The 24,325-nt window shown below is 38.6% G+C and overlaps 1 protein-coding gene across 1 annotated transcript; it reads left to right on the top strand.

Annotated features, from left to right (window-relative positions):
• Window positions 1-19,897: 19,897 nt before the first annotated feature.
• Window positions 19,898-20,698, top strand: LOC149165100 (uncharacterized). The gene has a single exon (XM_089429708.1). The coding sequence runs from the start codon at window positions 19,898-19,900 to the stop codon at window positions 20,696-20,698; it is 801 nt and encodes a 266-aa protein (XP_089285834.1).
• The last annotated feature ends 3,627 nt before the right edge of the window (window positions 20,699-24,325 follow it).

Below are 24,325 nucleotides of genomic sequence, written 5' to 3' on the forward strand. Positions count from 1 at the left end.
AACCTGATTCATTAGAGAAGGCATTCAGGTTAGCAAGAAAAATGGAAAGCAAAATTATGGCAACTAGGAAGCATACCATTCACAACTATAAAGACGGAAGTGTTGTTGCCCGTAGTCTTCCACAACCTACAAGGTTGACACCACAACAATTGGAAGAGAAAAGAGCAAAAGGGCTTTGTTACAATTGTGATAGCAAATACACAAAAGGTCATAAGTGTGCTGAGAAGAAATTATTCTACATAGATTGTGAAGAGGAAGAAGAAAAGGAGCAAGAAAGGTCAAAAGAAGAGGATATATTCTAGGAACAAAGCCTAGATGAAGAAAAAATAAATCCGACCATATCTTGTAATGCATTGGCGGGAATTACCACTCCTCAAACCATCAAGATATAAGGACAAATCAAGAAGAAAAAGGTAATATTGTTGATTGATTCAGGAAGCACCCACAATTTTATTCATTGTAGGGTAGCAAAAGAATTGAATTTCTTCCTATATCCAGCACCAGAGTGTCAAGTGATGATTGCAAATGGAGGAACAATAAATTGTTTTGGAAAGTGCCATAATATCAAGCTATCCATGGGAGAATATGTATTGACTAGCCCAATGCTTTCCATTCCAATGGGAGGTGCTGATGTTGTACTAGGAGTCCAATGGCTACAATCCTTGGGTACAATAGCTTTTAATTTTCAAGAACTTTTCATGAAATTTTCTATGGAAGGAAAGGAAGTTCAATTAATGGGTATTGTAGGGAAACCAGGAAAGATAATCAGCTCTAATGGCATGACAAAGCTTCTAAAAAAGGAGCAAAGAGGTGTAATTGCACAATTATGTTCGCTAGATGTTTCCACATTGGAATCATCTATTTCTCCAGATCTCCAGAAAGTCTTGGACAATCATTCCAAGGTATTTGAGACTCCCAAAGGCCTCCCACCTATGCGTGATCATGATCATGCTATTCATCTGATTCCAGGAAGTGTTCCTCCAAACATCAGGCCGTACAGATATCACTATGTCCAAAAAAGTGAAATTGAACGTATGGTTGCAGAAATGCTAGAGGCTGGTATAATTCAACTGAGTCAAAGTTATTTCTCAGCTCCAGTAGTATTGGTGCACAAGAAGGATGGAGCATGGCACATGTGTCTAGATTATAGGGAGCTCAACAAGCTCACTATTAAAGATAAGTTCCCCATTCCTGTCATTGATGAATTACTGGATGAATTGATCCAGGTGGATATTGGTGGCCACCTGCCAAGTCCACCTGGACCCCCACCATTGTCTTTCTCAGCATTTTCAGTTTCCTTAATTGTAGCACAACTTACTATTTTTAGCAGTTTTTCGGGTCCTGAACTTCCGGAGCCGTTTTGAGGCCCTAAGCGACGTTTTTTGGGGAATTCGGGGGCAACATGGGTCTAGACCGATGTTGCCCGTTCCAAAAATGATAGTGCTCGGATAGATCTTTCTAATGAGCTATTGTACGCGTCAAACGGAGATCATATGCCAAAGTTACGACCCCGGGAAGTTGATGTACCAATTTACCCCAAACGGGGCCCACAGTTTGGCGTTTCATCTCCTAGGGTTAGGTTTTGGAATGTTAAGGGTTTTCCATTGTTTCTCAACAATAAATAGGCCTTCGAGCCTCATTGTAATACAGTTCAGAGGCATGTAGCCATCACATCTCTTCTCAGAGATAAGCTACCATCGCCCTAGCTGGTTTATTTCCATTTCTGGTTGTAAGCATATTTCAGTATTTTCCATTAATGAAATGAAGTATTATTTCCGCTGCATCTTTGTGTATATGGTTATCTCTGTAATTTGTTGCAAACCTATTTAAATCCGGATCAGTGGTATCAGAGCGGTCTGCTTTTTCTCTGTTTTTCTTTGCATGTCCCCAACAAGGTCGGGATATAAGGAGTTAGGGCTTGAACTGGTTGAACCTTTGCAAGACCAGCCTCGCAAATCCCGACGGCCTCCCATGGCGGACGAGAAGAAAGACGAGGGGGCAGGAGATCCCATCAAAATCTTGCTCGAATAAGCCCTCGAGCGACAACGGAACGCGATGATGGACAGCGTTGCCCAGATCCTTCAGCGGCTACCCAGAAGCAACGCATCGGCTTCCAGCAGCTACTCTGGAAACACCACACCCTTTAAGGTACAAGTTAATTTTGAAATCCCCATATTCGAGGGTTAGATAGACGCAGATGCCGTAGATAAATGGTTAAATCTGCTAGAGGGTTATTTTTCTGTTCATGAATTTTCGAGTCGGGAAAAGATTGTTTTTGCTCTTCTCAAAGCAGCCCCCCACGTCAAGGACTGGTGGGAAACCTACTGCGAGCAGAAGGATGAAAGTACTGGCTCACTATTTTCAGCCGCACCCACCTGGGATTCATTCCGGGATGCCATCAAGGAGCAGTACTACCCTGTCGGAAGCTATGAGGATGAATACATAAAGTGGACCACGCTGCGGCAGGGAAGGGACCAAGACGTGCCGGAGTCACCAATATTTTCCATACCCTTCGCACAAAGTTGGGTATGAAGGATTCAGAGCAACATTTGATACTCAAATACCGTGGTTGTCTGCACAAGTACATCCAGGAAGAAATACAATTCCTAAACATCCCCTCGCTTGGCGTAGCATACCGATATGCCGTCAAGGTCGAGCAGAAGTTTAAACAAAAGAAGCGAGACTTTGGATCTGCGAATCCAAAGCAGGGGAAAGGTGCCCCTAAACCACAGAACAAAGGACAAAGCCAAGGCGGGACAGCCCAAGACAACCAGCCGAAGCTGCAAGCAAAGAACAACGCCGCGAAGCCGAGAAAGGACACTGGAAAATGGTGCGAGTTCCATAAGAGCTCCACTCACAACACAAGTGAGTGTCGGGCCAAGCAGTCACTGGTGGCTGAGCTAAAGGTTTCAGAATCAGATGCATGTTCCGACTCTGAGTCAGAACCCGATAACGGGTATGAAAAAGGGAAGCAGATGATTGATGCGGATCCCAGCGCCACTGTTGCTACCGTGAAGATCCAGAAAAATGAACCCGAAGATCCAGAGGAGGAGGAGCGTCTCTTCCACTCCCAGATGTGGGTAAAGGGCTCCCCGATACAGTTCATTGTTGATAGCGGGAGTCAAAAGAACCTCATTTCGGCAGAGGTCGTGAAGCGGTTGGGCTTACCGACCACAGCACATCCACAACCATACACCATCGGGTGGCTCCACCAAGGACGAGATCTTCGCGTGAGCCGGCAGTGTCGCCTTCCATACAACATCAAGCCCTTCACGGATGAGGTATTGTGTGACATTGCTCCCCTTGAAGTTTGTGATGTATTACTAGGACAACCATACTTATGGAAGCGACATGCTGTGTATGAATCAAGGCCCCGTGCTATTATTATTACATTGGGAAATAAGTTGTTCAGTATACCAGAGGTAGCACCACCTGCCGCCATCTCTTTGATTACTGCAAAACAATGCAGTAAAATCATTTCCAAAACCAGGAAATTTGTTTTCCTAATGATACGCCCTCAAGGAAAGAAGAAGACAGTGGTCGCGGCCTCCAAACGGGGTCCCTCTGCACGACAACTACAGATGGACAAGGTTGTGGAGGAGTACGAGGACATCTTCACCTCCCCGGCAGGGGTTCCTCTGCACTGTCAAGTCAAGCACTCCATCGATCTGACCCTAGGTGCGCCGCTACCCAGTGGACCAATTTATCGGCGCTCCATTCTGGAGAACGATGAAATCAAGAGGCAGATTCAGGAGCTCCTGCAGAAAGGTCACATCCGTCCGAGTTCATCGCCCTGTGGGAGCTCGATCGTGTTGGTACAGAAGAAGGATGGGACGTGGAGACTCTGTATTGACTATCGGGCGCTGAACCAGATCACTGTCCGTAATAGGTACCCGATCCCGCAGATTGATGACCTCCTAGACCAACTAAAGGGGGCGAAATATTTCAGCAAGATCGATCTGAAGTCAGGATATCACCAGGTACCAATCGAACCCTCCGATGTGTGGAAGATTGCCTTCAAATCCAAGGAGGGCCTCTTCGAATGGTTGGTCATGCCTTTCGGATTGACGAATGCTCCTGCAACCTTTATGAGGCTAATGGATGACATCTTGCAGCCATTCACCAACTCCTTTGTACTTGGATGACATTCTGATCTTCAGCCAGAGTTGGGAAGAGCACCTCCACCACATCCGACAGGTTCTCCAAACACTGCGGCAACACAAGCTATGTGCCAATTTGGAGAAATGCACTTTTGGCATGACCCAGGTTCAGTATCTGGGATACATCATTGATGAACAGGGGGTGCATGTCGATCCAGCCAAGATCCAAGTCATTCGGGATTGGCCCTCTCCAACCACTCTAACAGAGCTCCGTAGCTTTCTAGGCCTTGCCAACTTCTATCGCAGGTTTGTGTTGGGGTTTTCTCATATTTCTTGGCCCTTGAGTCAAGTCACCAAGGGCGGGGCGAAAGCAAAATTCTTTTGGTCTGAATCTCAACAGAAGGCATTCAGGGAGTTGAAGGATCGCCTGTGCACGACACCAGTGCTCGCGTTACCAGATTTACAACAACCATTTGAGGTCGAGACAGATGCCTCTGACTATGCTATTAGGGCAGTCCTTACTCAACATGGACATCCAGTGGCATATCACAGTGAAACACTTTCAGACACAGTCTGGAAGTACCCCACTTATGATAAAGAGATGTATTCCATTGTACAGGCCTGCCGACAATGGAAGCATTACATTTTGGGGAAGGAAACGGTCATCCACACAGACCACCGACCTCTGCAGTTCATACAAACCCAAGGGAAATTGCAGAATGATCGCCATCAGAAGTGGTCTACATACCTGCAACAGTTTCACTTGAATATCAAGTATAAAAAGGGCAGCACCAATAATGTTGCAGATTGCCTCAGTCGGCCACCGATCATGGCGCTAACCACCATGCTCAACTCTTGTGGGCACGAGACTTCTGATTGGCCACTTCTCTACAAAAGCGACCCAAAATTCGGCCACACATAGCAGACACTCTTGGAGGGTCAGCATGTTGCAGATTTTCACCTCCACGATGCCCTATTATGCCACCTCGGTCACCTTTGTGTTCCTTCAAGCGAGCGTGCCAAGATGATTTGGGAAGCACACTACAGTCGGGCTGCTGGGCATTTCGGGGTCGAGAAAACAGTGGCAGTACTGCAAAATTATTTCTATTGGCCGAATCTTCGACAGGATGTTGGGAAGTACATCCGATCATGTACTGCCTGTGCCATTGCCAAGCCGACCATTAAGAAGCACGGCCTCTATACCCCGTTGCCTACCCCTAGTCGACCTTGGGAATCCATCTCCATGGATTACATGTCAGGCCTTCCTTCCACTAAGCATGGAAATGACTGTGTTTTTGTGGTCATCGACAGGTTCTCGAAGATGGCCATTATGGTGGCCTGCAAGAAGAATATCACAGCAGAAGCCACTGCTAAACTCTTCTTTGAACGAGTGTGGGTACACTTTGGGATCCCACAGTCTATCATCTCAGATCGGGACAGTCGGGTTCTCAGCACATTTTGGTCCAGTCTCTGGTCAATGCTGGACACCAAACTCACGAAGTCCACAGCCTTCCATCCTCAAACTAATGGCCAGACAGAGGTTGTCAACAGGATGATTGTGCACATTCTGCGCATGTATAACTCAAAGCATCCAAGCACATGGGACGAGAGCCTCCCCTATGTTCAGCACAGCTACAACCGAGCTCTTCACAGCTCCACTGGCCATAGCCCTTTTCAGGTGGGTTTGGGATTCCAGCCACTATGCCCCATTGATGTGGCCATGCCACTTGCAGCTACTCACATGAATTCAGCTCATGTCCAGTCTGAAACAGATAAGGCCACCAGCTTCATTGAGCGCATCCAACATATTCGCCAGCAGGTCCATGACATTCTTGAGAAATCAAATGCCAAGTACAAGCAGCGACATGATCAACACCGGGTGCCACACAAGTTTCAGGTGGGCGACAAAGTCTGGTTGCATTTGCAAAAGGAACGCCTTACTGGAGCCTATTGGAAATTGAGACCACTCCGATATGGTCCTTACACCATTACTAAGGCTATGGGAGACAATGCATTTGAGCTTAGCATTCCCCCATTCCTTGGCCTGCACCCAGTGTTCAATGTGGACTGCCTTCGGCCATACTTTCCACCATTGCTAGACACATCCGACATTGCAGAACAGCTCAAACCCACAGAATTAAATCCTGACTGCATGGAACAAGTTGCAACTGATCGGATCATGGACACACAGATCAAGAACACTCGCCAACAGAATATCCAACTGTATCGAGTTGTCAAAGCAGGCCAACTCCTTCAGCAAGGCAAGTGGCTCACCAGGGAACAAGTTCAACAAAAGTTTCCTCATCTCATGGAGGAGCTCAACGCAATGGGGACCATTGCTTCCTGAGGGGGGAGGAATGATCCAGGTGGATATTGGTGGCCACCTACCAAGTCCACCTGGACCCCCACCATTGTCTTTCTCAGCATTTTCAGTTTCCTTAATTGTTGCACAACTTACTATTTTTAGCAGTTTTTCGGGTCCTGAACTTCCGGAGCCGTTTTTAGGCCCTAAACGACGTTTTTTGGGGAATCCGGGGGCAACATGGGTCCATGGAATGGACTGATGTGGAATGGACCGATGTTGCCCGTTCCAACAATGATAGTGCTCGGATAGATCTTTCTAATGAGCTATTGTACGCGTCAAACGGAGATCATATGCCAAAGTTACGACCCCGGGAAGTTGATGTACCAATTTACCCCAAACGGGGCCCACAGTTTAGCGTTTCATCTCCTAGGGTTAGGTTTTGGAATGTTAAGGGTTTTCCATTGTTTCTCAACAATAAATAGGCCTTCAAGCCTCATTGTAATACAGTTCAGAGGCATGTAGCCATCACATCTCTTCTCAGAGATAAGCTACCATCACCCTAGCTGGTTTATTTCCATTTCTGGTTGTAAGCATATTTCAGTATTTTCCATTAATGAAATGAAGTATTATTTCCGCTGCATCTTTGTGTATATGGTTATCTCTGTAATTTGTTGCGTTCCTGTTTAAATCCGGATCATGAATTGCATGGATCAATTTACTTCACCAAGTTGGATCTTCGTTCGGGATATCATCAAATCAGAATGAAGATTGAAGACATTCTGAAAACAACATTTAGAACTCATGAGGGTCATTATGAATTTTTGGTCATGCCTTTTGGCCTTACCAATGCACCTTCAACATTTGAAGGTTTGATGAATTCAATTTTCAAACCATTCCTTAGAAAATTTGTGTTAGTATTTTTTGATGATATACTAATCTACAGCAAGTCTTGGAAGGATCATGTTGAACATGTTGATAGGGTGCTACAACTATTGGAGGAGAAGCAATTATATGCAAAAAGATCCAAATGTTTCTTTGGAGTCCAGGAGGTGGAATATTTGGGTCATATTGTATCTCATGAAGGAGTTAAGGTAGACCCTAACAAAATTAAAGCCATTAAGGAATGGAAAATCCCCACATCCATAAAGCATCTGCGAGGATTTCTTGGGTTGACAGGGTATTATCGCAAGTTCGTTAAGAATTATGGGAGAATAGCAGCACCTCTAACAACATTATTGAAGAAAGATTCATTTTCATGGACTCCGGAAGCAACAAAGGCCTTTAAACATCTTAAAGAGGCAATGTGCCAAGCACCGGTCTTAGCTACACCGGACTTCACAAAAACCTTTATTGTGGAATGTGATGCTTCAGGAAATGGAATTGGTGTTGTTCTAATGCAAGATGAAAGACCCATTGCTTTTGAAAGTCGTCCAATCAAGGGAAAGTTTTTAAGCAAAGCTATTTATGAGAAGGAAATGTTGGCAATACTCCATGCACTTAAGAAATGGCGACCCTACCTAATGGGAAGACACTTCAAGGTAAAAACAGATCATGATAGCCTTAAATACTTTTTAGAACAAAGATTATCCTTTGAAGAGCAACAAAAGTGGGTCACAAAGATGTTGGGTTATGACTTTGAAATCATCTACAAAAAAGGGAAGCAAAATGTGGTGGCAGATGCACTCTCAAGAAAGGATGAGGATATGGAAGCATTGTTGTGTGCCATTTCTATTATCCAACCAGATTGGATAAACGAAGCAAAGGAGGAATGGAAGAATGACGAAGAAGTGTGGGCACTTATTCGAAAGCTACAACAAGATTCCAGTACTTCTGATACATTTAGCTGGCAAAATGATTCGTTATGGTACAAAGATCGCTTATACTTCTGTAAGAATTCCCAGCTAAAACAAAAGATTCTTATGGAATTGCACACTTCTCCCTTAGGAGGGCACTCAGGATTTTTAAAGACTTACCACAGGGTTAAGAAGGAATTTTTTTGGGATGGCCTTAAATCAGATATTCAAAAGTTTGTGGCGGAATGTTTGGTTTGCCAACAAAATAAAGTTGAAACAATTAAGACACCGGGTCTATTACAACCTTTATCCATTCCAAGCCAACGTTGGGAGGAGGTTTCAATGGATTTTATCACAGGTTTACCCAAGTCTGAGGGAAAGAGTGTCATCATGGTGGTAGTTGACAGACTTACCAAGTATGCAAACTTTTGTGCATTATCACATCCATTTAAAGCCAGTACAGTTTCTACTGCATTTATGGAAACAGTTCAAAAGCTACATGGAAACCCAAAGATTATTGTAAGTGACAGAGATCCCATTTTCACTGGAAATTTTTGGACAAAATTATTTTCTTGTCTTGGTACTCAGTTAGCTCATAGCTCATCTTATCATCCTCAATCTGATGGGCAAACTAAGATAGTAAACAAATGTTTGGAAGGATATCTTCGTTGCTTTGTATCTGATAAACAGACACAATGGGTCAAATGGTTGCCTCTGGCTGAATGGTGGTATAACACTTTCTTCCATACAACAACAAAAATGACCCCATTTATGGCACTTTATGGGTACCAACCACCATCCATCACATCATATTTAAGAGAAAATTCTAAGGTTCAGGCAATGGAACATCACATCGAACATCAACAACAAGTCCTCCAACTCTTAAAGGATAACCTCGTGTTGGCACAAAACAGAATGAAGCAACAGGCAGATCAACATCGCAGTGAAAGAAGTTTTGATGTAGGTGATTGGGTATTCCTACGGCTACAACCATATAAGAAAATGTCCCTAAAGCAAGCTAAGAAGGATAATAAATTATCACCAAAGTATTATGGTCCGTAGAAGGTGTTGCAAAAGATTGGTACTATGGCATACAAATTGGAGCTTCCTGCAGCTTCTCGATTGCACCCCATTTTCCATGTTTCATGTTTAAAGAAGGTTATAGGCGACAAGCTCCCAGTTCAAACAATATTTCCAAAACTTGACGAGGAAGGAAAAATTCATTGGAACCAGAAGTAGTCACAGAAACAAGAACTCGACAGCTACGAAATCGATCAATTTCAGAGTATCTTATCAAGTGGAAGAACTTACCTGCTGAAGATTCCACATGGGAGGATGAAAATTTTATGCAGAAGTATCCAGAACTACTCAAGCGTTGAGGACAACACTTTTTTGAAGGAGAGGGGCATGTTGGGTCCCTATAATACTAGTGATTACCCCATTACTATTGTAGTTATACCCCTTATTTATATTGTTGTGCCCCTATTACCCCCATATTGTTATTTTTGTGCCCCATAGAATCCCTCTATTGTTATTTTTGTGGCTTTATATTATTATTGTTAGGTCGGTTGGATTATATTGTGACTCCTTAGACTCCTATATATAGAAAGGAGGTTTTGTCATTTGTATCATCCAAGAATTGTTCATTTATGTAATGTAAAGGAGGTTTCCCCCTCGAAGAGGCTGAATTCTAAGGCGTTGATCTTTCTTTTCTATCTTTTCTTGAGCTGGTTTCATAACAGAACCTTGGCTCTACGAGGTACTCCGCTGCAGTTGGTGGGAGCTAAGTGTTTTGAAGGCAAAATTTAACAGGCTTTCTCCTCCCTTTTCAAATTGGTCGAGTTGCTTATGTGGCCTTGGCACTTGTTGCCATTTTGGGTGGTGTAATTTTTTGGATTAGGGTTGGAGTTTTAACTCTTAACTCGTGATCCTAGGTTTTCTAGAAAGTAGTGTTTGTTTCAATATCCATGTTAACATGTGGATGGTTTTATTCTATGTAAATATTTTTCTGTTTTAATGAATATGAAGGTTCGACTCTTGCTTCAGCAAAAAAAGATATTATTAACCAAAGGGATTATTAATATTACAAACAAAATGTGGTGTTGGATCATGGTTGACCATGATTGATATTCATACTGTGATAAACTTCGTCGCAAAGCAATGTTGGACCATGGTTGACCAAGATTGATTTTCATATCGAGATATTATTTGTCACAATGAAATGCTACACCATGGTTAACCATGGTTGTCACAATGAAATGTTGGACATGGTTGACCATGGTTGTCATAATGTGACGTTGGACCATGAGACAATCCTTGTCAAAATGTGACCATGGTTGACCATGGTTGATGTTCATATTGAGACAATCTTTCTCACAATGCAATGTAGGAACATGGGTGACTAGTTGTGTTGAAAATAGAAACAAGAAATGTTAAAAATAGCATCAAGAAAAAACATCCTAATTTTATGTGTCTTTGAATTAAATTGTAATTCCATATCTCATGACAACTTGTAATAGTTAACTAAGTTAGTTTTACTTACTTTTCTCAGTTAATTTGAGTTGAGGGTCTAACTAGAGTCATGTAGAGTGTCTCCTACAATTAGGAGCAATAGTTGAGTTTATTTTGAGTTGTAATTATTTAATTCAATCCAATTGAGTTAAAGTCAGTTAAACTAGTTCCAATTGATGGAAGAATTAATGGGAGATTCAGTAGTGAGGTCTAATCTGCAATAGTGGGGTGTGACGTGCAGCAGTGGGGTGTGATGTGCAGTAGTGGGGTGTGACTTACTGTAGTGGGGTGTAACTTATAGTAGTGGGGTGTGACTTGCAAAAGTGGGGTGTAACTTGCAGTAGTGGGGTGTAACTTACTATAGTGGGGTGTAACCTGTAGTGATCAACTAGTAAATTGAAGATTCAATCATAATTAACTCATGCATGTTAGATGAGAGAAAGAAGCAGTTGAGATTGGAGTTCAGGGATAGTATACTATCAATTATAAAATTATCTAAATTAAACTGGTGTATGCAGTCAGAGGAAGACCTATGAGGATTGCACAACTCATAATTGAGGAATTTCCACATTAAATAGAGGCTAATTCCCAAGGGAACAACGCAAGGAATTAGAAGTTTGAAGGCTTGGAAATTTGGCTAAGTATTGACCAAAGTCATTTGGTGAGGAAAAGGATAGAAAATACTTGTGTAGGTTGAGCTTAAGGTTAAGAAGAGTATATTGTATTCATCCGGATTCTTTGACTAATGTAATACACAGATAACAGAGGTTTTTAGCTATGACTTTGCCCAGAAAATTATTGTGTTATGTGTGATTGAATTCTTTCTCTTATATGCTTCGTGATTCCATTGATCGTTTATTGTTTCCGTTGATGAGTAAAGTAGATTCAAGTCAATTGTTTTAGCATATTACAATATGAAATTTGAATCTACAAGTTATTTCTACATGGTATCAGAGCTAGATTTGTAGAAATTTCTATAGGTTAACCATGGTTGACAGTGGTTGAACATGGTTGATCTTCATATTGACCATGAAATACCATGGTTGACCATGATTGAGCATGGTTTGCCATGATTGATTTCATATTGAGACAATCTTTGTCACAAGGCGATGTTGGATAATGCTTGACCATGGTTGAACCCATGGGATATTAATAAATCCTAGGGTTTGATATTATAAACCTAGGGGATTAATGTCCCAAGGGATTATGAACACAAGGGATTAATTTTAAACCAAAGAGATTAATATTATAAACTCGAGGTATATAACCCTCAGATAAATATTAGAAACCCTAAAATAAACATAGGTGACCATGGTTGATTTTCATATTGAGACTATCAATGTCAGAATGTGATGTTGGACCATGGTTGAGCATGATTTATTTTCATATCAATACAATCTTTGTTACAATGCAATGTTGGACCAAGGTTGATATTCATATTGAGACAATGATTGTTACAGTGTGGCAGTGGACCATGGTAGACCATGATTGGCCATGTTTGAACATGTTTGATTTTACAAAAGATGGTTAGCCTTGGTTGACCATGATTGACCATGGTTGATCATGATTTATAATATAAACCCAAGAGAATAATAAACCCAAGGGATTAATACTAAAACCCAAGGGATTAATGCTAAAACCCCAAGAGATGATGAACCCAAGGGCATAATATTACATCCAAGGGATTAGTATTATAAACCCAAGGTACATATAAATACTAAGATAAATATTATAAACCCTAAAATAAACAATGTCAATCGTAGTTGACCATGGTTAATTTTCAAATTAAGACAATGCGTGTCACAATGCGACATTGGACCATGGTTGACTGCAATTGCTTTTCATATTGAGACAATATTTGTCACAATGCGATTTTGGACCATGGTGGACGAAGATTGATTTTCATATTGAGACAATCTTTATTACAATGCGACGTTGGACTGTGCTCAACCATGGTTCAACCCTTAGATTAATAAATCCAAGGGTTTGATATTATAAACCCAAGGGAATAATAAAGCCAAGGGATTAATACTAAAACCCTCATATCATTGAAAAGTTTATATATAGACTAAGATGCAATAAAGCAGTATAGATTTCTTATTTCGAGCGTAATTGTCTAAGCCAATTTTCATTAAAATATTTTATTAAAGTTACATTTTTTACTTAGTGGGTTGTTTATATAATAATTATTTCTTCCCGTCACTTAATATAAATTCAATTAATTGACAAATTATTTTGGATAATCAGAAAAAATATATTGTAAAATAAAAAGACAATTTGTCAATATATTATGATAAAATCGGATAAAAAATTGAAATTAGAATCCATACTGATTTATTGTTATATAATTAAAAATATTAATAATAAAATCATATTATTTAAATTAATTTAAAATCCAATTACAAATATAAATATGTAATATTACATATATTAAATAAATGTTTTCTTTTCTAATAAGCTAGTTAATCTTTAATATTTATAAAATAAATAAAAAATATATAGACATCATATCTTAAGGAATTCTATTAGAGAAACTAAGGCAACACAGATAGTAGTATCATAGTTTGAAACTATAAAGACTCATCAAACTAACCTACTACTCTATTGTGAGCTTCACCTAATATTAGAAGAGCATACGATAGATGCATGTTCCCTACACTAGTAGCAAGAGAAACAAGGAAAATGGAACTAGGAAGCCTCAAGATGCTTTGGGACTTCCCTATTCAAGATATTTCTACTCCAAATGCATACACATCTAAATGGAATTCAATGACGTGGTTCTTCATAGCTAGCCAAGATTAATTTGAGGAGTGATGGTTCTTGCATAACCTATATGTTAGTTTTTGTAGCATCAGATGAGTACCAGCCACAAAATTTCGTGGAGAGGATAAAATACATGAGATAACTAAAACCCATAAATCCTTTATGGAAATTCTACCTAGAGATGGCTTAGTTAGATTATTAACTAGTTTTTAAATATTTCCCAAGTCTTTAATCAGAATTAATTAAGTCAATGTGTGAATCATCTAGAAACTCAAATAGATCAACTCCAAGATTATTCTAGCCATTGATTAACTTTTAATATTGGTCGTTTGTGCTCCAACAATGGATTATAAGAGGAATTCGATGGGCACTTGGAGAAATTACTTTTGTAGTTCGATTTTCTTGGAAGATCGATTTCCAGAGAGCAACAATAGTTTCCAGAAAGCCAGAGATCAAAGCAGGGTCAGTGAGGGGTAGAGACAGTCATCCGAATGAATTTTTCTAGATTTGTAGAGGCAGCGGCAAGGAGCCAAGTTATTCCCAGTCAGGTAGTGAAGAGGACTATGCGGTTGCTTCAGAAGCAATTCAATTTTGCTAGAGAGAAATTTGTTTTCATTTCTAGAGGTTGGGCAGAGGGTCTTGAGTGCCGGTGAAGAAATTTCCTCATTAGAGATAGTAAATGACTTCATTAGAGGCAGTTTAGAGGCTTGATGTCATAGGTTCTATGCAAAGCAATGCAGAGGGTCCAGAAGGATGAGTTTCTGAAGAAAATTTGTGTCAGGGTTGCTTGTGGAGGAAGAGTAATTCCCTTAAATAACTTTGCCCAAATTTTCTTCTTGTTTAGATTTCCAGTTGGGCATCCATAGATTGTACTGAGATTTCATTATTGCATAATAAAATAAAACTCTCATCTACTGCACTAGTTTTCCAACGTTGGGTTTTTCCGGGGACTTTTGTCCAAAAAAAACGGTGTTAATTTTCATGTGTGTATGCTAGATTTTTCTCAGTTTCCAATGCTATTATTTCCGCATTTTTTATTTGTGAAGGTTACAATATGATTTATTCAGTGTTTTTCATAACAAATAAATTGTTAAATTAATTAACAATTAGAAGAATTAATTCTAGTTGCTGCAATAGGATTCCAGTTTTGAAATTTTCACATGGTATCAAAGCGTGAATGATTAGCTAGGAAGCTCAAAAGTGGAGAAAGAATTTTATTGTTCAGAGGGAGTAGCAGGTTGAAATTCTTGAGGCAATGAAGTGCTCAGACAGGCAGGCCGAATTATTGGGCCAACAATTCGATTTTCGGTTGCAGTGGTGTAGAAAATTTGATTTTCCTAGGAAAGTGATTCCAGTAGTTAGAGGGAGTAGTTGCAGCTCATATTTTCACTGATGCTAAGGAGCACAGTGCAATGTTGACAACAAAGTAGGTGGCTCAGTGAAAAGTTAGCAGTAGGGTAAATTATTCCGTGCAAATGCTAGTAGCAATTAGGGACTCAGGAGATAGATCCATCATACTTAACACAGTTGGTTCAGTATTTTGGATGCTTTTCAGTTGCAGTAGTTGCAGTTGAAACAGAAACATATGAGGGAGTTGTAATGCAAATGTAGTGTTGGAAAAAATATGGCAATGTCAATAGAAATAAAGATGCAACACTAGAGTTTTGCAGTGGTTGGTGGCAGTATGGTCAAACATCAGTAGTGTGACAAAGGTGATATAGAAACATGGTGTTGTAGTAGTAGGATGCAACATATTGCAACATGAGTTGTTGAGCACTAGTTGGAGAGAACACAATTCTTGCTAAGAGGGAGTGTTAGTTTCCATATTATCATATGTGTTATAGCCATGAAATTTGGTGGAGAGGCTATAATATATGAGATATCCAAAACTCAGAAATTGTTTCTAGAAATTCCACCTAGAGATGACTTAATTTGATTATTAACCAATTTTTAAATATTTCCTAAGTCTAAAATTAGGGAATATGATTAATTAATTCAAGGTGCGAATCATATAGAAACTCACACGGATCGACTCCAAGACGATCCTAGTCATTGATTAAGTTTTAATCTTGTTCGTTGGTGCTCCAACAGTGGATTATAAGAGGAAGTTGATGGGCACTTGGAGAAGATACTTTTGTAGTTCGATTTTCTTCGCAGATCGATTTTGAGGGAGCAGCAGTAGTTTCCAGAAATCCATAGATCGAAACAGGGTCAGTGAGGGGAAGGGACAGTGATCCAAAGGAATTTTTCCACGTCTAGAGAGGCAACAACAAGGGGTTGAGTTATTCCTAGTGAGGCAACACAGTTTCTTTAGAACCAATTTGATTTTGCTGGAGAGAAATTCATTTTCAGTTCCAGAGGCCAGGCAAAGGGTCCAGAGTGTTGGAGAAGTGATTTCCTCAACAGAGATAGGAAAATTGACTTCATCAGAGATAGTCCATAGGTTTGACATCATAGGGTCTATGCAGAGGCTGGTGCAGAGGGTCTAGAAGGACGAGTTTCTGAAGAAATTTTGTGTTAGGGTTGCTTGTGGAGGAAGGGTAATTCCCTGAAATTATTTTGTCCATATTTTCTTTTTGTTTGGATTTCCAGTTGGGAATCCATAGATTGTACTTAGATTTCATTGTTGCATAATAAAATAAAACCCTCATATGCTGCACCTGTTTTCCCGCGTTGGGTTTTACCGGGGACATTTTTCCAAAAACAATGGAGTTTATTTTCATGTGTGTGTGCTAGAATTTTCTCAATTTCCAGCGCTATTATTTCCGCATTTTTTATTTGTGAAGGTTCCAATGTGATTTATTCAATATTTTTCGTACCAGATAAATTGTTAAATTAATTAAAAATTAGAGAATTAATTCCAGTTGCTGCAATAGGATTCTAGTTTTGGAATTTTCACAATATAGCAAAGAAATCAAAGAATTTTCAATGGAAAAGCTTACTACATAACATGTCAAACTTCTAATGAATGAATCTTATGCTAAAGAGTTAAGTGAGGATTACCATGATTGTCTAAAATCTAAGAAATGAAAAATTTGTTGAGTTGTTAGAATTTAGTAAGTTTCTCAATCTTTGTTTCCTTGGACCAACAAAATCCAAAATTGTAGATCAACTATTTAAATTAAATCTAGTTGTTCCTTGGGAATTTTCTATTGTTTCCAACTGATTTTCTGCTCCATATTAACAATCTTGAGCTTGATGTCCCTAGATAATTAGAGCTCAAGGGTTGTAATGGAGAAAAGAGTTTTCCATGGTAAAAGAAAAAATATCCTTGAGATCCATGGAATAACCCAAGAAAGGTAGGCTTGGAAGGCCACAAGGGGAGCACCAACATGAGAACAAAGAATCCAAAATGGACTTAGATTCACTATGGGATGCATTTTTTGAAGAATTATCCAACATGAAAACTAGATTTTCTACCATTAATTGCCTCTCAAAATTATTGAGCCAATTTGCCATGATAGCTAGGCATCTAAACACCATAACAGAGATATGTTATATTTATTTCCCATGGAAAAAGTTCAATTTTCAAGAATGAATACTATTGTAGTCAAAAGAATACCCCCATATACGTTCATGTGCAGAACAAATAAATGGAATGAAGAAGGGGATCATACCTTAGTCCTCCATTTTCAAGAATGAATGCTATTGTAGTCAAAAGAACACCATAATATACCATATTTTACACAACAAATAAAGGGAATGAAGAAGGGGGAGCATACCTTAGCCCTCCACCCTCCATGTGGAAAAGGATTTCATACTTATGCCTAACAACAAATATTAGGATGACGATGTACCATGCATTTATAATATCATTACATACAAAAAATTTATCATTTAATACATCATACAATAAAAAAAATCAAATATAAATACATAGATGGGGTTTGGGTCGACCATTATTGAGGATTCAAATAGTCATTTTCTGGGAGGAATGTGGTTCATTTTATTAGCCAATACAAAATCAAAGTTCAAATAATGTTCATAAGTCATAGCATAGTGAATATGTTCAGATACTCCTTGCCTTATGTTAACATCCTTTTCCTACCAAGAAAAAGGGACCAACATTAGAGAGGTCATGATAAGGTCTTAGGAATCCCTCACTTTTCATAGAGGTGTCATTCTTCGTCTTGAGTTCCCATATTTTATTATGTTATTTCAATGTGTAATGGGGAATTTCTAAATAGGAAACCCCATCAAAATATACTCACTCATAGAAAAATATTTTAAATTGTTTATTTTCTTTTAAAGCATAGTGCTTCTTACGAAAGAACCAAGTAGCCTCAATCATTAATACGAAGAAAATAAATATAACTGCAAGTATCATAAGCTAACCAAATTTACTCATAACATGTATTTTCCTTCATTAAATACTATAAGTGTATTATCAAACACAACTTCATAAGATGAATGAAAGAAAGAACACATGACAAACCAACAAACTTTAAAAGACGATTTCATTCCATACTAAAGGAGATGTGAAGAGTCATTTGCTCCAGTTTCAATAGATTAAAAACCTATTAGAATTCATAAAAACAAGATGAGCACTTGAATAATTCTTTATCTATGAGATGGGGTAGGTGGGAGGGGGGCACATTTTAACACAACTGAAAAATTCTACAAAGTAATATAGTTCACTTTGTCTGAAATAAATGGGTTTGATACAACCTCTACCAAAATCTCAAAGGCAAATACATAGAGAAGAAATTGAAACACATTCACCGTTTAAGGTAGAATAGGGATTATCCAAACCTAAAATATATAGAAGGAAAATATAAGGGAGATCATATACGACATATCTACAAAATTCTTAACATTATGGAATATCCTCTTCACAATAATTGGAAGACCTGTACTAAATTGTTAAAATTGCATCTTAATGAATACTACAAGTGTACATAAGCAAGTATAACCTTCAAAATGAGAGATACATTAATTATGGGCTCTAAAAATACATTAATTACTTATAAAGTAGAGATATTAAAGTTCAAAAAAAAAAAACTTGACGATGTGTATATAGAGATACACTTGAGAACATTGATATGAAAGAAAAAATTCAAGTTAAACCCATGGAGGGAGTATTAGTAGTAGATTATGGATTTGTATAAGAACTCCCAAGAGTTGCTTCATTAAGGTCTGGAAGAGTAGAATTCACCTAAGGTAAATAAGATGAATCAAAATACCCAATGGAAGAAAAGTTAAAACCACATGAAATTTTGATGCCAAGGTGCATTGATGTCCTATAGATGGCTATTGATTGCATCAATTTCATCATGGAATTTGAGAATATTATCTCGATGTTGAATCAATAAATCCATCATCATTTCTATTCATATTGTGAGGTTTTCCAATTGAATATTCTAGGTGAGTGACGAGGAGCAAAGGTCAATAAAATCATCTTCTAGCTAATTCAAAGTAGACTTGACAATTGAAAGGATATGAAAGGACATGAGAGAGATGTTAATCAAAGAGGAACAAAGTAGTAACAAGGAGGGCACAAGAGAAGGTGGGGGCATATAGGGAGTAGAGACAAGGGAGGCGAAAAATAATTTACAAGAGAACAAGGGTTTTGAAGGAATTAAATTACAATTGGTTATAACATATACTAGCTGGGCCAAAGACCACACAATGCCATGTTTTGACTAGATAGCCATCGTAAAATATTCATGCAAGATACCACCTCAAACCAAGGGGTTATGCAAAGGGGATTATGATCAAGAGAGAGTGATAATGAAGATATATGTGATGATATATAGGATGAATTTTGCATGATATTTCTAGGATGGATCTCATACACGTGATTCATGAATTGATGGAATTGATTTAATGTGAGTCTTGTCATGGAATACGATTTATGGAACATTTCTCATTGATGAATTGGTCCCCAATTTTTTTGAAAATTCCCTCATTCATTTACAAATCCACAAAGGAGTTGTTGGATTAAGGAGTGTGAATAAAACAAATTTTGGAAAGGGAAAGAAGGAATAGGTGGATTTTGAGCAAAATAGATTTCAATGACAAATTAGAGGGTAAAGTGCCTAGACACAAATGAAATATAATGTTTTTGGAGTCTCCTACGGTATTCAAAGTCATGATGTTGAGAAAGGATGCAAGTTTGAACCCCAATAGTAAATAGTAATGATTTTTTGTGGTTATGCCAAGTTTCCAAGATAAAGTATTTACAATATTTCCTCCTAGGTCATAAATGACTCCCCCCGCCAAGCAACTATTGCCTCTATTTTTGGTTAAAGCCAGCAGGTTACAAAAAAGAGGATTGGAATTGGCTTATCGCTAAGATTGAATCTAGAATCTCACATTGGAGCTTCAGATGGCTTTCCAGAGCTGGTAGGCTGACCCTTATTAAATCAGTTCTGATAGCCATTCCGGTTTATTGGGCTGCACTAACTTGGATCCCCAAAGGCGTAATGGAAAAAATCAGAAGAATTTGCTGCAGATTTTTATGGGCGGGATCAAAGGAGTCCTCTGTGCTACCCTGGGTAGCATGGGACAAAGTGGCCAGACCAAAAGAATGGGGAGGGTGGGGCATTAAAAGATTTCCTGATTTCTGCCTCTCATTAGCAGCGAAATCTGGATGGAGGCTGATAACTATGGAAAATTTATGGACACGGGTGGTGAAAAGAAAATACATCGATCCTATCCCTATGGAAGACTGGATTCGGAGTCGAAATAAGAAGACAAAAAATATATCTGCCATTTGGAAAGCCACGGTGGAAGCCTTTTCAGTGATCGAGCAAGGATTAGCTTGGAAAGTTGGAGATGGAAGAAAGGTAAGGATTGGCAGAGATCCATGGGTCGGATGCAACGAATCTTATGCCTTATCACCAGGGCTTCTCAGACACTTGGAAAGTAAAGGTATTTCAGCATTAAATCAGGTGGAGAAGGTTGGGCAGTCTACTATATGGGGCCAGGCTTGGAAGGATGATGTAGAATTGGGGTTAAATGTCAGATGGAAGTTTGAGTGGGAGGGTTTCATCAAAGAATTAAAACGTACAAATGTCAGGATAAAAGATGAACCTGATTGTTTGATGTGGGCACAAAGCAAATCAGGGAATTTTTCCCCAAAAGATGGTTACCTTTTCTTAATGGGAAAGAAAGGTTGGGGGGTTCCGGATTGGTGGGCCAAAAACATCTGGAAACTCAAAAGTCCAGCTAAGGCCAGGCTTCTTCTTTGGTGCATCTTAAAAAGGAAGATCCCAACATGGTAAATCTTACAAGCTAGGTTCTTGGTTGGGCCTGGTAGATGCCCCCTTTGCAAGTCTGAAGATGAAACCATTAGTCATCTTTTCATAAACTTTGTTGTTTCAAGAAAGATATGGGAGGAGGCCACTGGTATGCTAAAGATACAAGCTCAGTGGGGGATTGAACCCTTGGAGACAGCCTGGAGGAGATGGTGGCATGCCTATCCGGAGGGAAACTTAAGAAATTTGCCTCTTATTTTCTGCTGGGGTATATGGCTTGCAAGAAACAAAAGTCTCTTCCAAGATAAGGACACCCCTCCTTCAGTCATTGCTATTAATATAGCTGCTATCTACTCTGCCTTACCGCCCCCTGAGGTTAAGAACCCAAAACCAAACCAAAATCAAATCAACATACAGGAAGGCATTCCTGGTGGTTTCTTTGATGGGGCTTCCCAAAACAACAGGGCGGGAGCTGGCCTGTGCATTCATATCAATCCGAATCACTCTATAAAAGCTTCTGTTGGACTGGGTACAGGCACAAATAATTATGCTGAATTATCTGCTCTGCGCTACCTCTTATGTTGGCTTATTCACAGAAATATCAACACAATTCAGATATTTGGGGATTCACTAAATGTCATAAATTGGGTCACTGGGAAGGCAACCTGTCAAAATCAGATTTTGATGACTCTTGTTGAAGAAATTTCATTATTAAAGGCATCTTTTAATAAGTTCTCTATCTGCCATATTTACAGGGACAAGAATGAGGAAGCTGATCAGCTTTCTAAGGCTGGTCTTCAATAGGTTATGGGCAGCTGGACAGTAGAAGAGACCAGACAGGGTCAGACAGTCATCTCACATCAGCCTCCTTTCTTACAGTCACTTTGATTGCTATACATTTCCCTCTTTTTGACAGCAGTTTTCGCGGATTTATATGGTTTTTCTGTGTATATATTTATCAGTTTTTGTTACCCTTTCAGAAATTACAGGCATATAACCACAGCAAACAGATTTTTGATACATACTACATTTTTGGTTTCTTTCCGGATTATAAACTCCTAATTTCTTTTCATATTATGGGGTTGTTTTCTTTCTGCTGAAGGAGACCCCAGCTATTATGTTTCGGCTGTCATTAAGAGTGCTATTTTGACTCCTTTGGGAGGAAGATGGTGCAGGTACAAAACCAGTAGAAGCAGATCCAAAATGTTGAGCAGATCAGCAACTGTTGAGCCACCTGTTATGGCTTAAGACCATTATAGCTTGTAAAACTTTTTATAGTCAATTAATAAAAAGTTTTGATTTTTTTCCTTGGAAAAACTATTGCCTCTATGGGATATCCTCTACTTTATCAAGGAATGTTGATTTAAATAATATATTGATGTCACCATGTATGCTTCTCGAAACATGATTTCCAATCTAATAAAATTTGTGAGATATTAGTGAGCCTTTACTCTTTAAGAAATAATGATCACTCTCCATCTTATCTTTAGGTAGGTTTGAATTTATCCTTCATAATTAACACCACTATTTCCTCTGACATCTTCCTTCGGGAAGTAGTTGTAGAGGAACTTAGGGTCGTAACCCTCAATGGCCTTAACCAAATTTAAATCAAGGTTTTGCAAATCTTGGCCTAACTATGTTGGGTGAACCATGCTTCTCACCATGATGCCTATGAATCTAAACAAAGTAGTAAGGAATTATTTCCATTTACTTCATTTAAAAATTAAAGATAATTTTTGGCACTTTTGCATAATTCATTTAGAAAATCCTATTAGCCATGAATTTGGGTAACATAAATGGTTCCATTCACAACTTTATAATCAAATGTATGCAATTATTTCCTCAAAAATAAATTCACCCTTCCCGTGAAGGAGGTCTTGGGATCATTTCATTAATTTCTTTGGTTCATGCCCAATAAAAATCTATCGAAATCTCATTACAAACTAATCCTAACTGTTATAGAAATTTAAAGGGGCCTTGTGCCTCCAAAACATAAGAGACTATAATGGTACAAAGTTTGAATCTATATGAACATCCTCTTTGGGATGAAAATGTTCAAACTAGTTATAAAAGAGGATTTCATACACCAAATATCAGGCTAGGAAGAATATTTGGTTTTTTCTAAAATTCGTTAATTGGTGGGCAATCCCATTTGATATTATCTCTCCCAGATAAAACGTTGCAACCCTTATTTAACACATAATGTATTACATACAAGACATATTTATGAACCTACAACATACTTTCTTGACCATCAATCATAGAAAAAAATGATGCAACTTCTTAGTATGGCTCTGTGAAGTCTAAAATGTCAATTTGGAAATATATGATGTTATCAATAATTAGATGCAAGAAGTGAGTGAATGTTGGTTTAAATTATATTTGTGGTTGATGCAAGGAGTCTTTACATATTTATAAAGGTAGCAAGTGCCAAAGACAAATGTGACTTGTTGACTTCACTCACTTCTACAATGTTATGTTTGGCATCAAAAATTTGAGAATAAATGTGGATGACTTCCTAAAATCATATACTTAAGGAATGTAGTTGGCCCTGGCCAAACCCAACTGTTTGGTCAATTTAGTGTGTTCTAAATTGCTATTTAAAATGTCAATCCGGGATTCGTAAACTGACGAAGTGAAGTGTACTATCTGTACAAGATAACCATTTCCTTAGTCTTTTGTCGTTTTTGAGTTTTTTTTAGTTTGTTTTTGGATTTATCTTTCCCTAACGTGTGATGGCAAAAATGAAAGTTAAGTATGGATGGTCATGGTGATTTCTACAGTGGTTTTCCAAACTTAAAAATGCTCAAAAAGAAAGCTTTAAAACAACTGTAGTGAAATCAATTCTTAAGAGGAAGTAAATGTATCAAACAGTGAACTAATGACAATGGCCCAATATGCTTGCTACTGTATGAAAAAGAAAGTAAAAACTGAACTTAAAGCAACTCAAAAGCTAAAAGCAAAGCAATTAATTCACACTACTTCAACTCTTCTGATCCTTTACCCTTCAGCTCAATCTACCTTGTGGGAAGCAATCATGAACAAGTTAAGAAATATGATATCTAAATAGCAAGAAATTAAATTGCATAAAACTAATCACACTACTTCAACTCTTCTGATCCTTTACCCTTTAGCTCAATCTACCTTATGGGAAGCAATCATGAATAAGTTAAGCAATATGATAACTAAATTGCAAGAAATTAAATTGCATAAGGGAAACTAATCACACTACTTCAACTCTTCTGATCCTTTACCCTTCAGCTCAATCTACCTTATGGGAAGCAATCATGAATAAGTTTAAGCAATATGATAACTAAATCACACTACAATAAGTAATATTCTGATTCCTTACTAATAGAGTCACTTGACTATAGAAAGAAACCATAAACACATGAGTAGTATGATGTCTAAGTAGCAAAAAATAAATAAGCAAAACACAATTTGAAAAAGGACAGTGCTGGAATTAAACTTCAGAAAATGAAAATTAGCAGGAAGGGCAAGATGATCTCATATGTCAATAGTTATCAAAAAGATGAAAATTTGCCCGGGCTGCCTAAGAAAACCTGTAGAAAAGCATTGATCAGCTGACAGCTATAAGAAAACATAAATGAAAATGTAAACAGCGGTAAATTAAAAACATCAAAACAACATGTT

The sequence above is a fragment of the Pinus tabuliformis genome, chromosome 5_1 (genome assembly GCF_031772625.1).
Source record: "Pinus tabuliformis cultivar Carrire ecotype Pingquan chromosome 5_1, CPIR1, whole genome shotgun sequence".
NCBI classification, from domain to species: Eukaryota; Viridiplantae; Streptophyta; class Pinopsida; order Pinales; family Pinaceae; genus Pinus; species Pinus tabuliformis.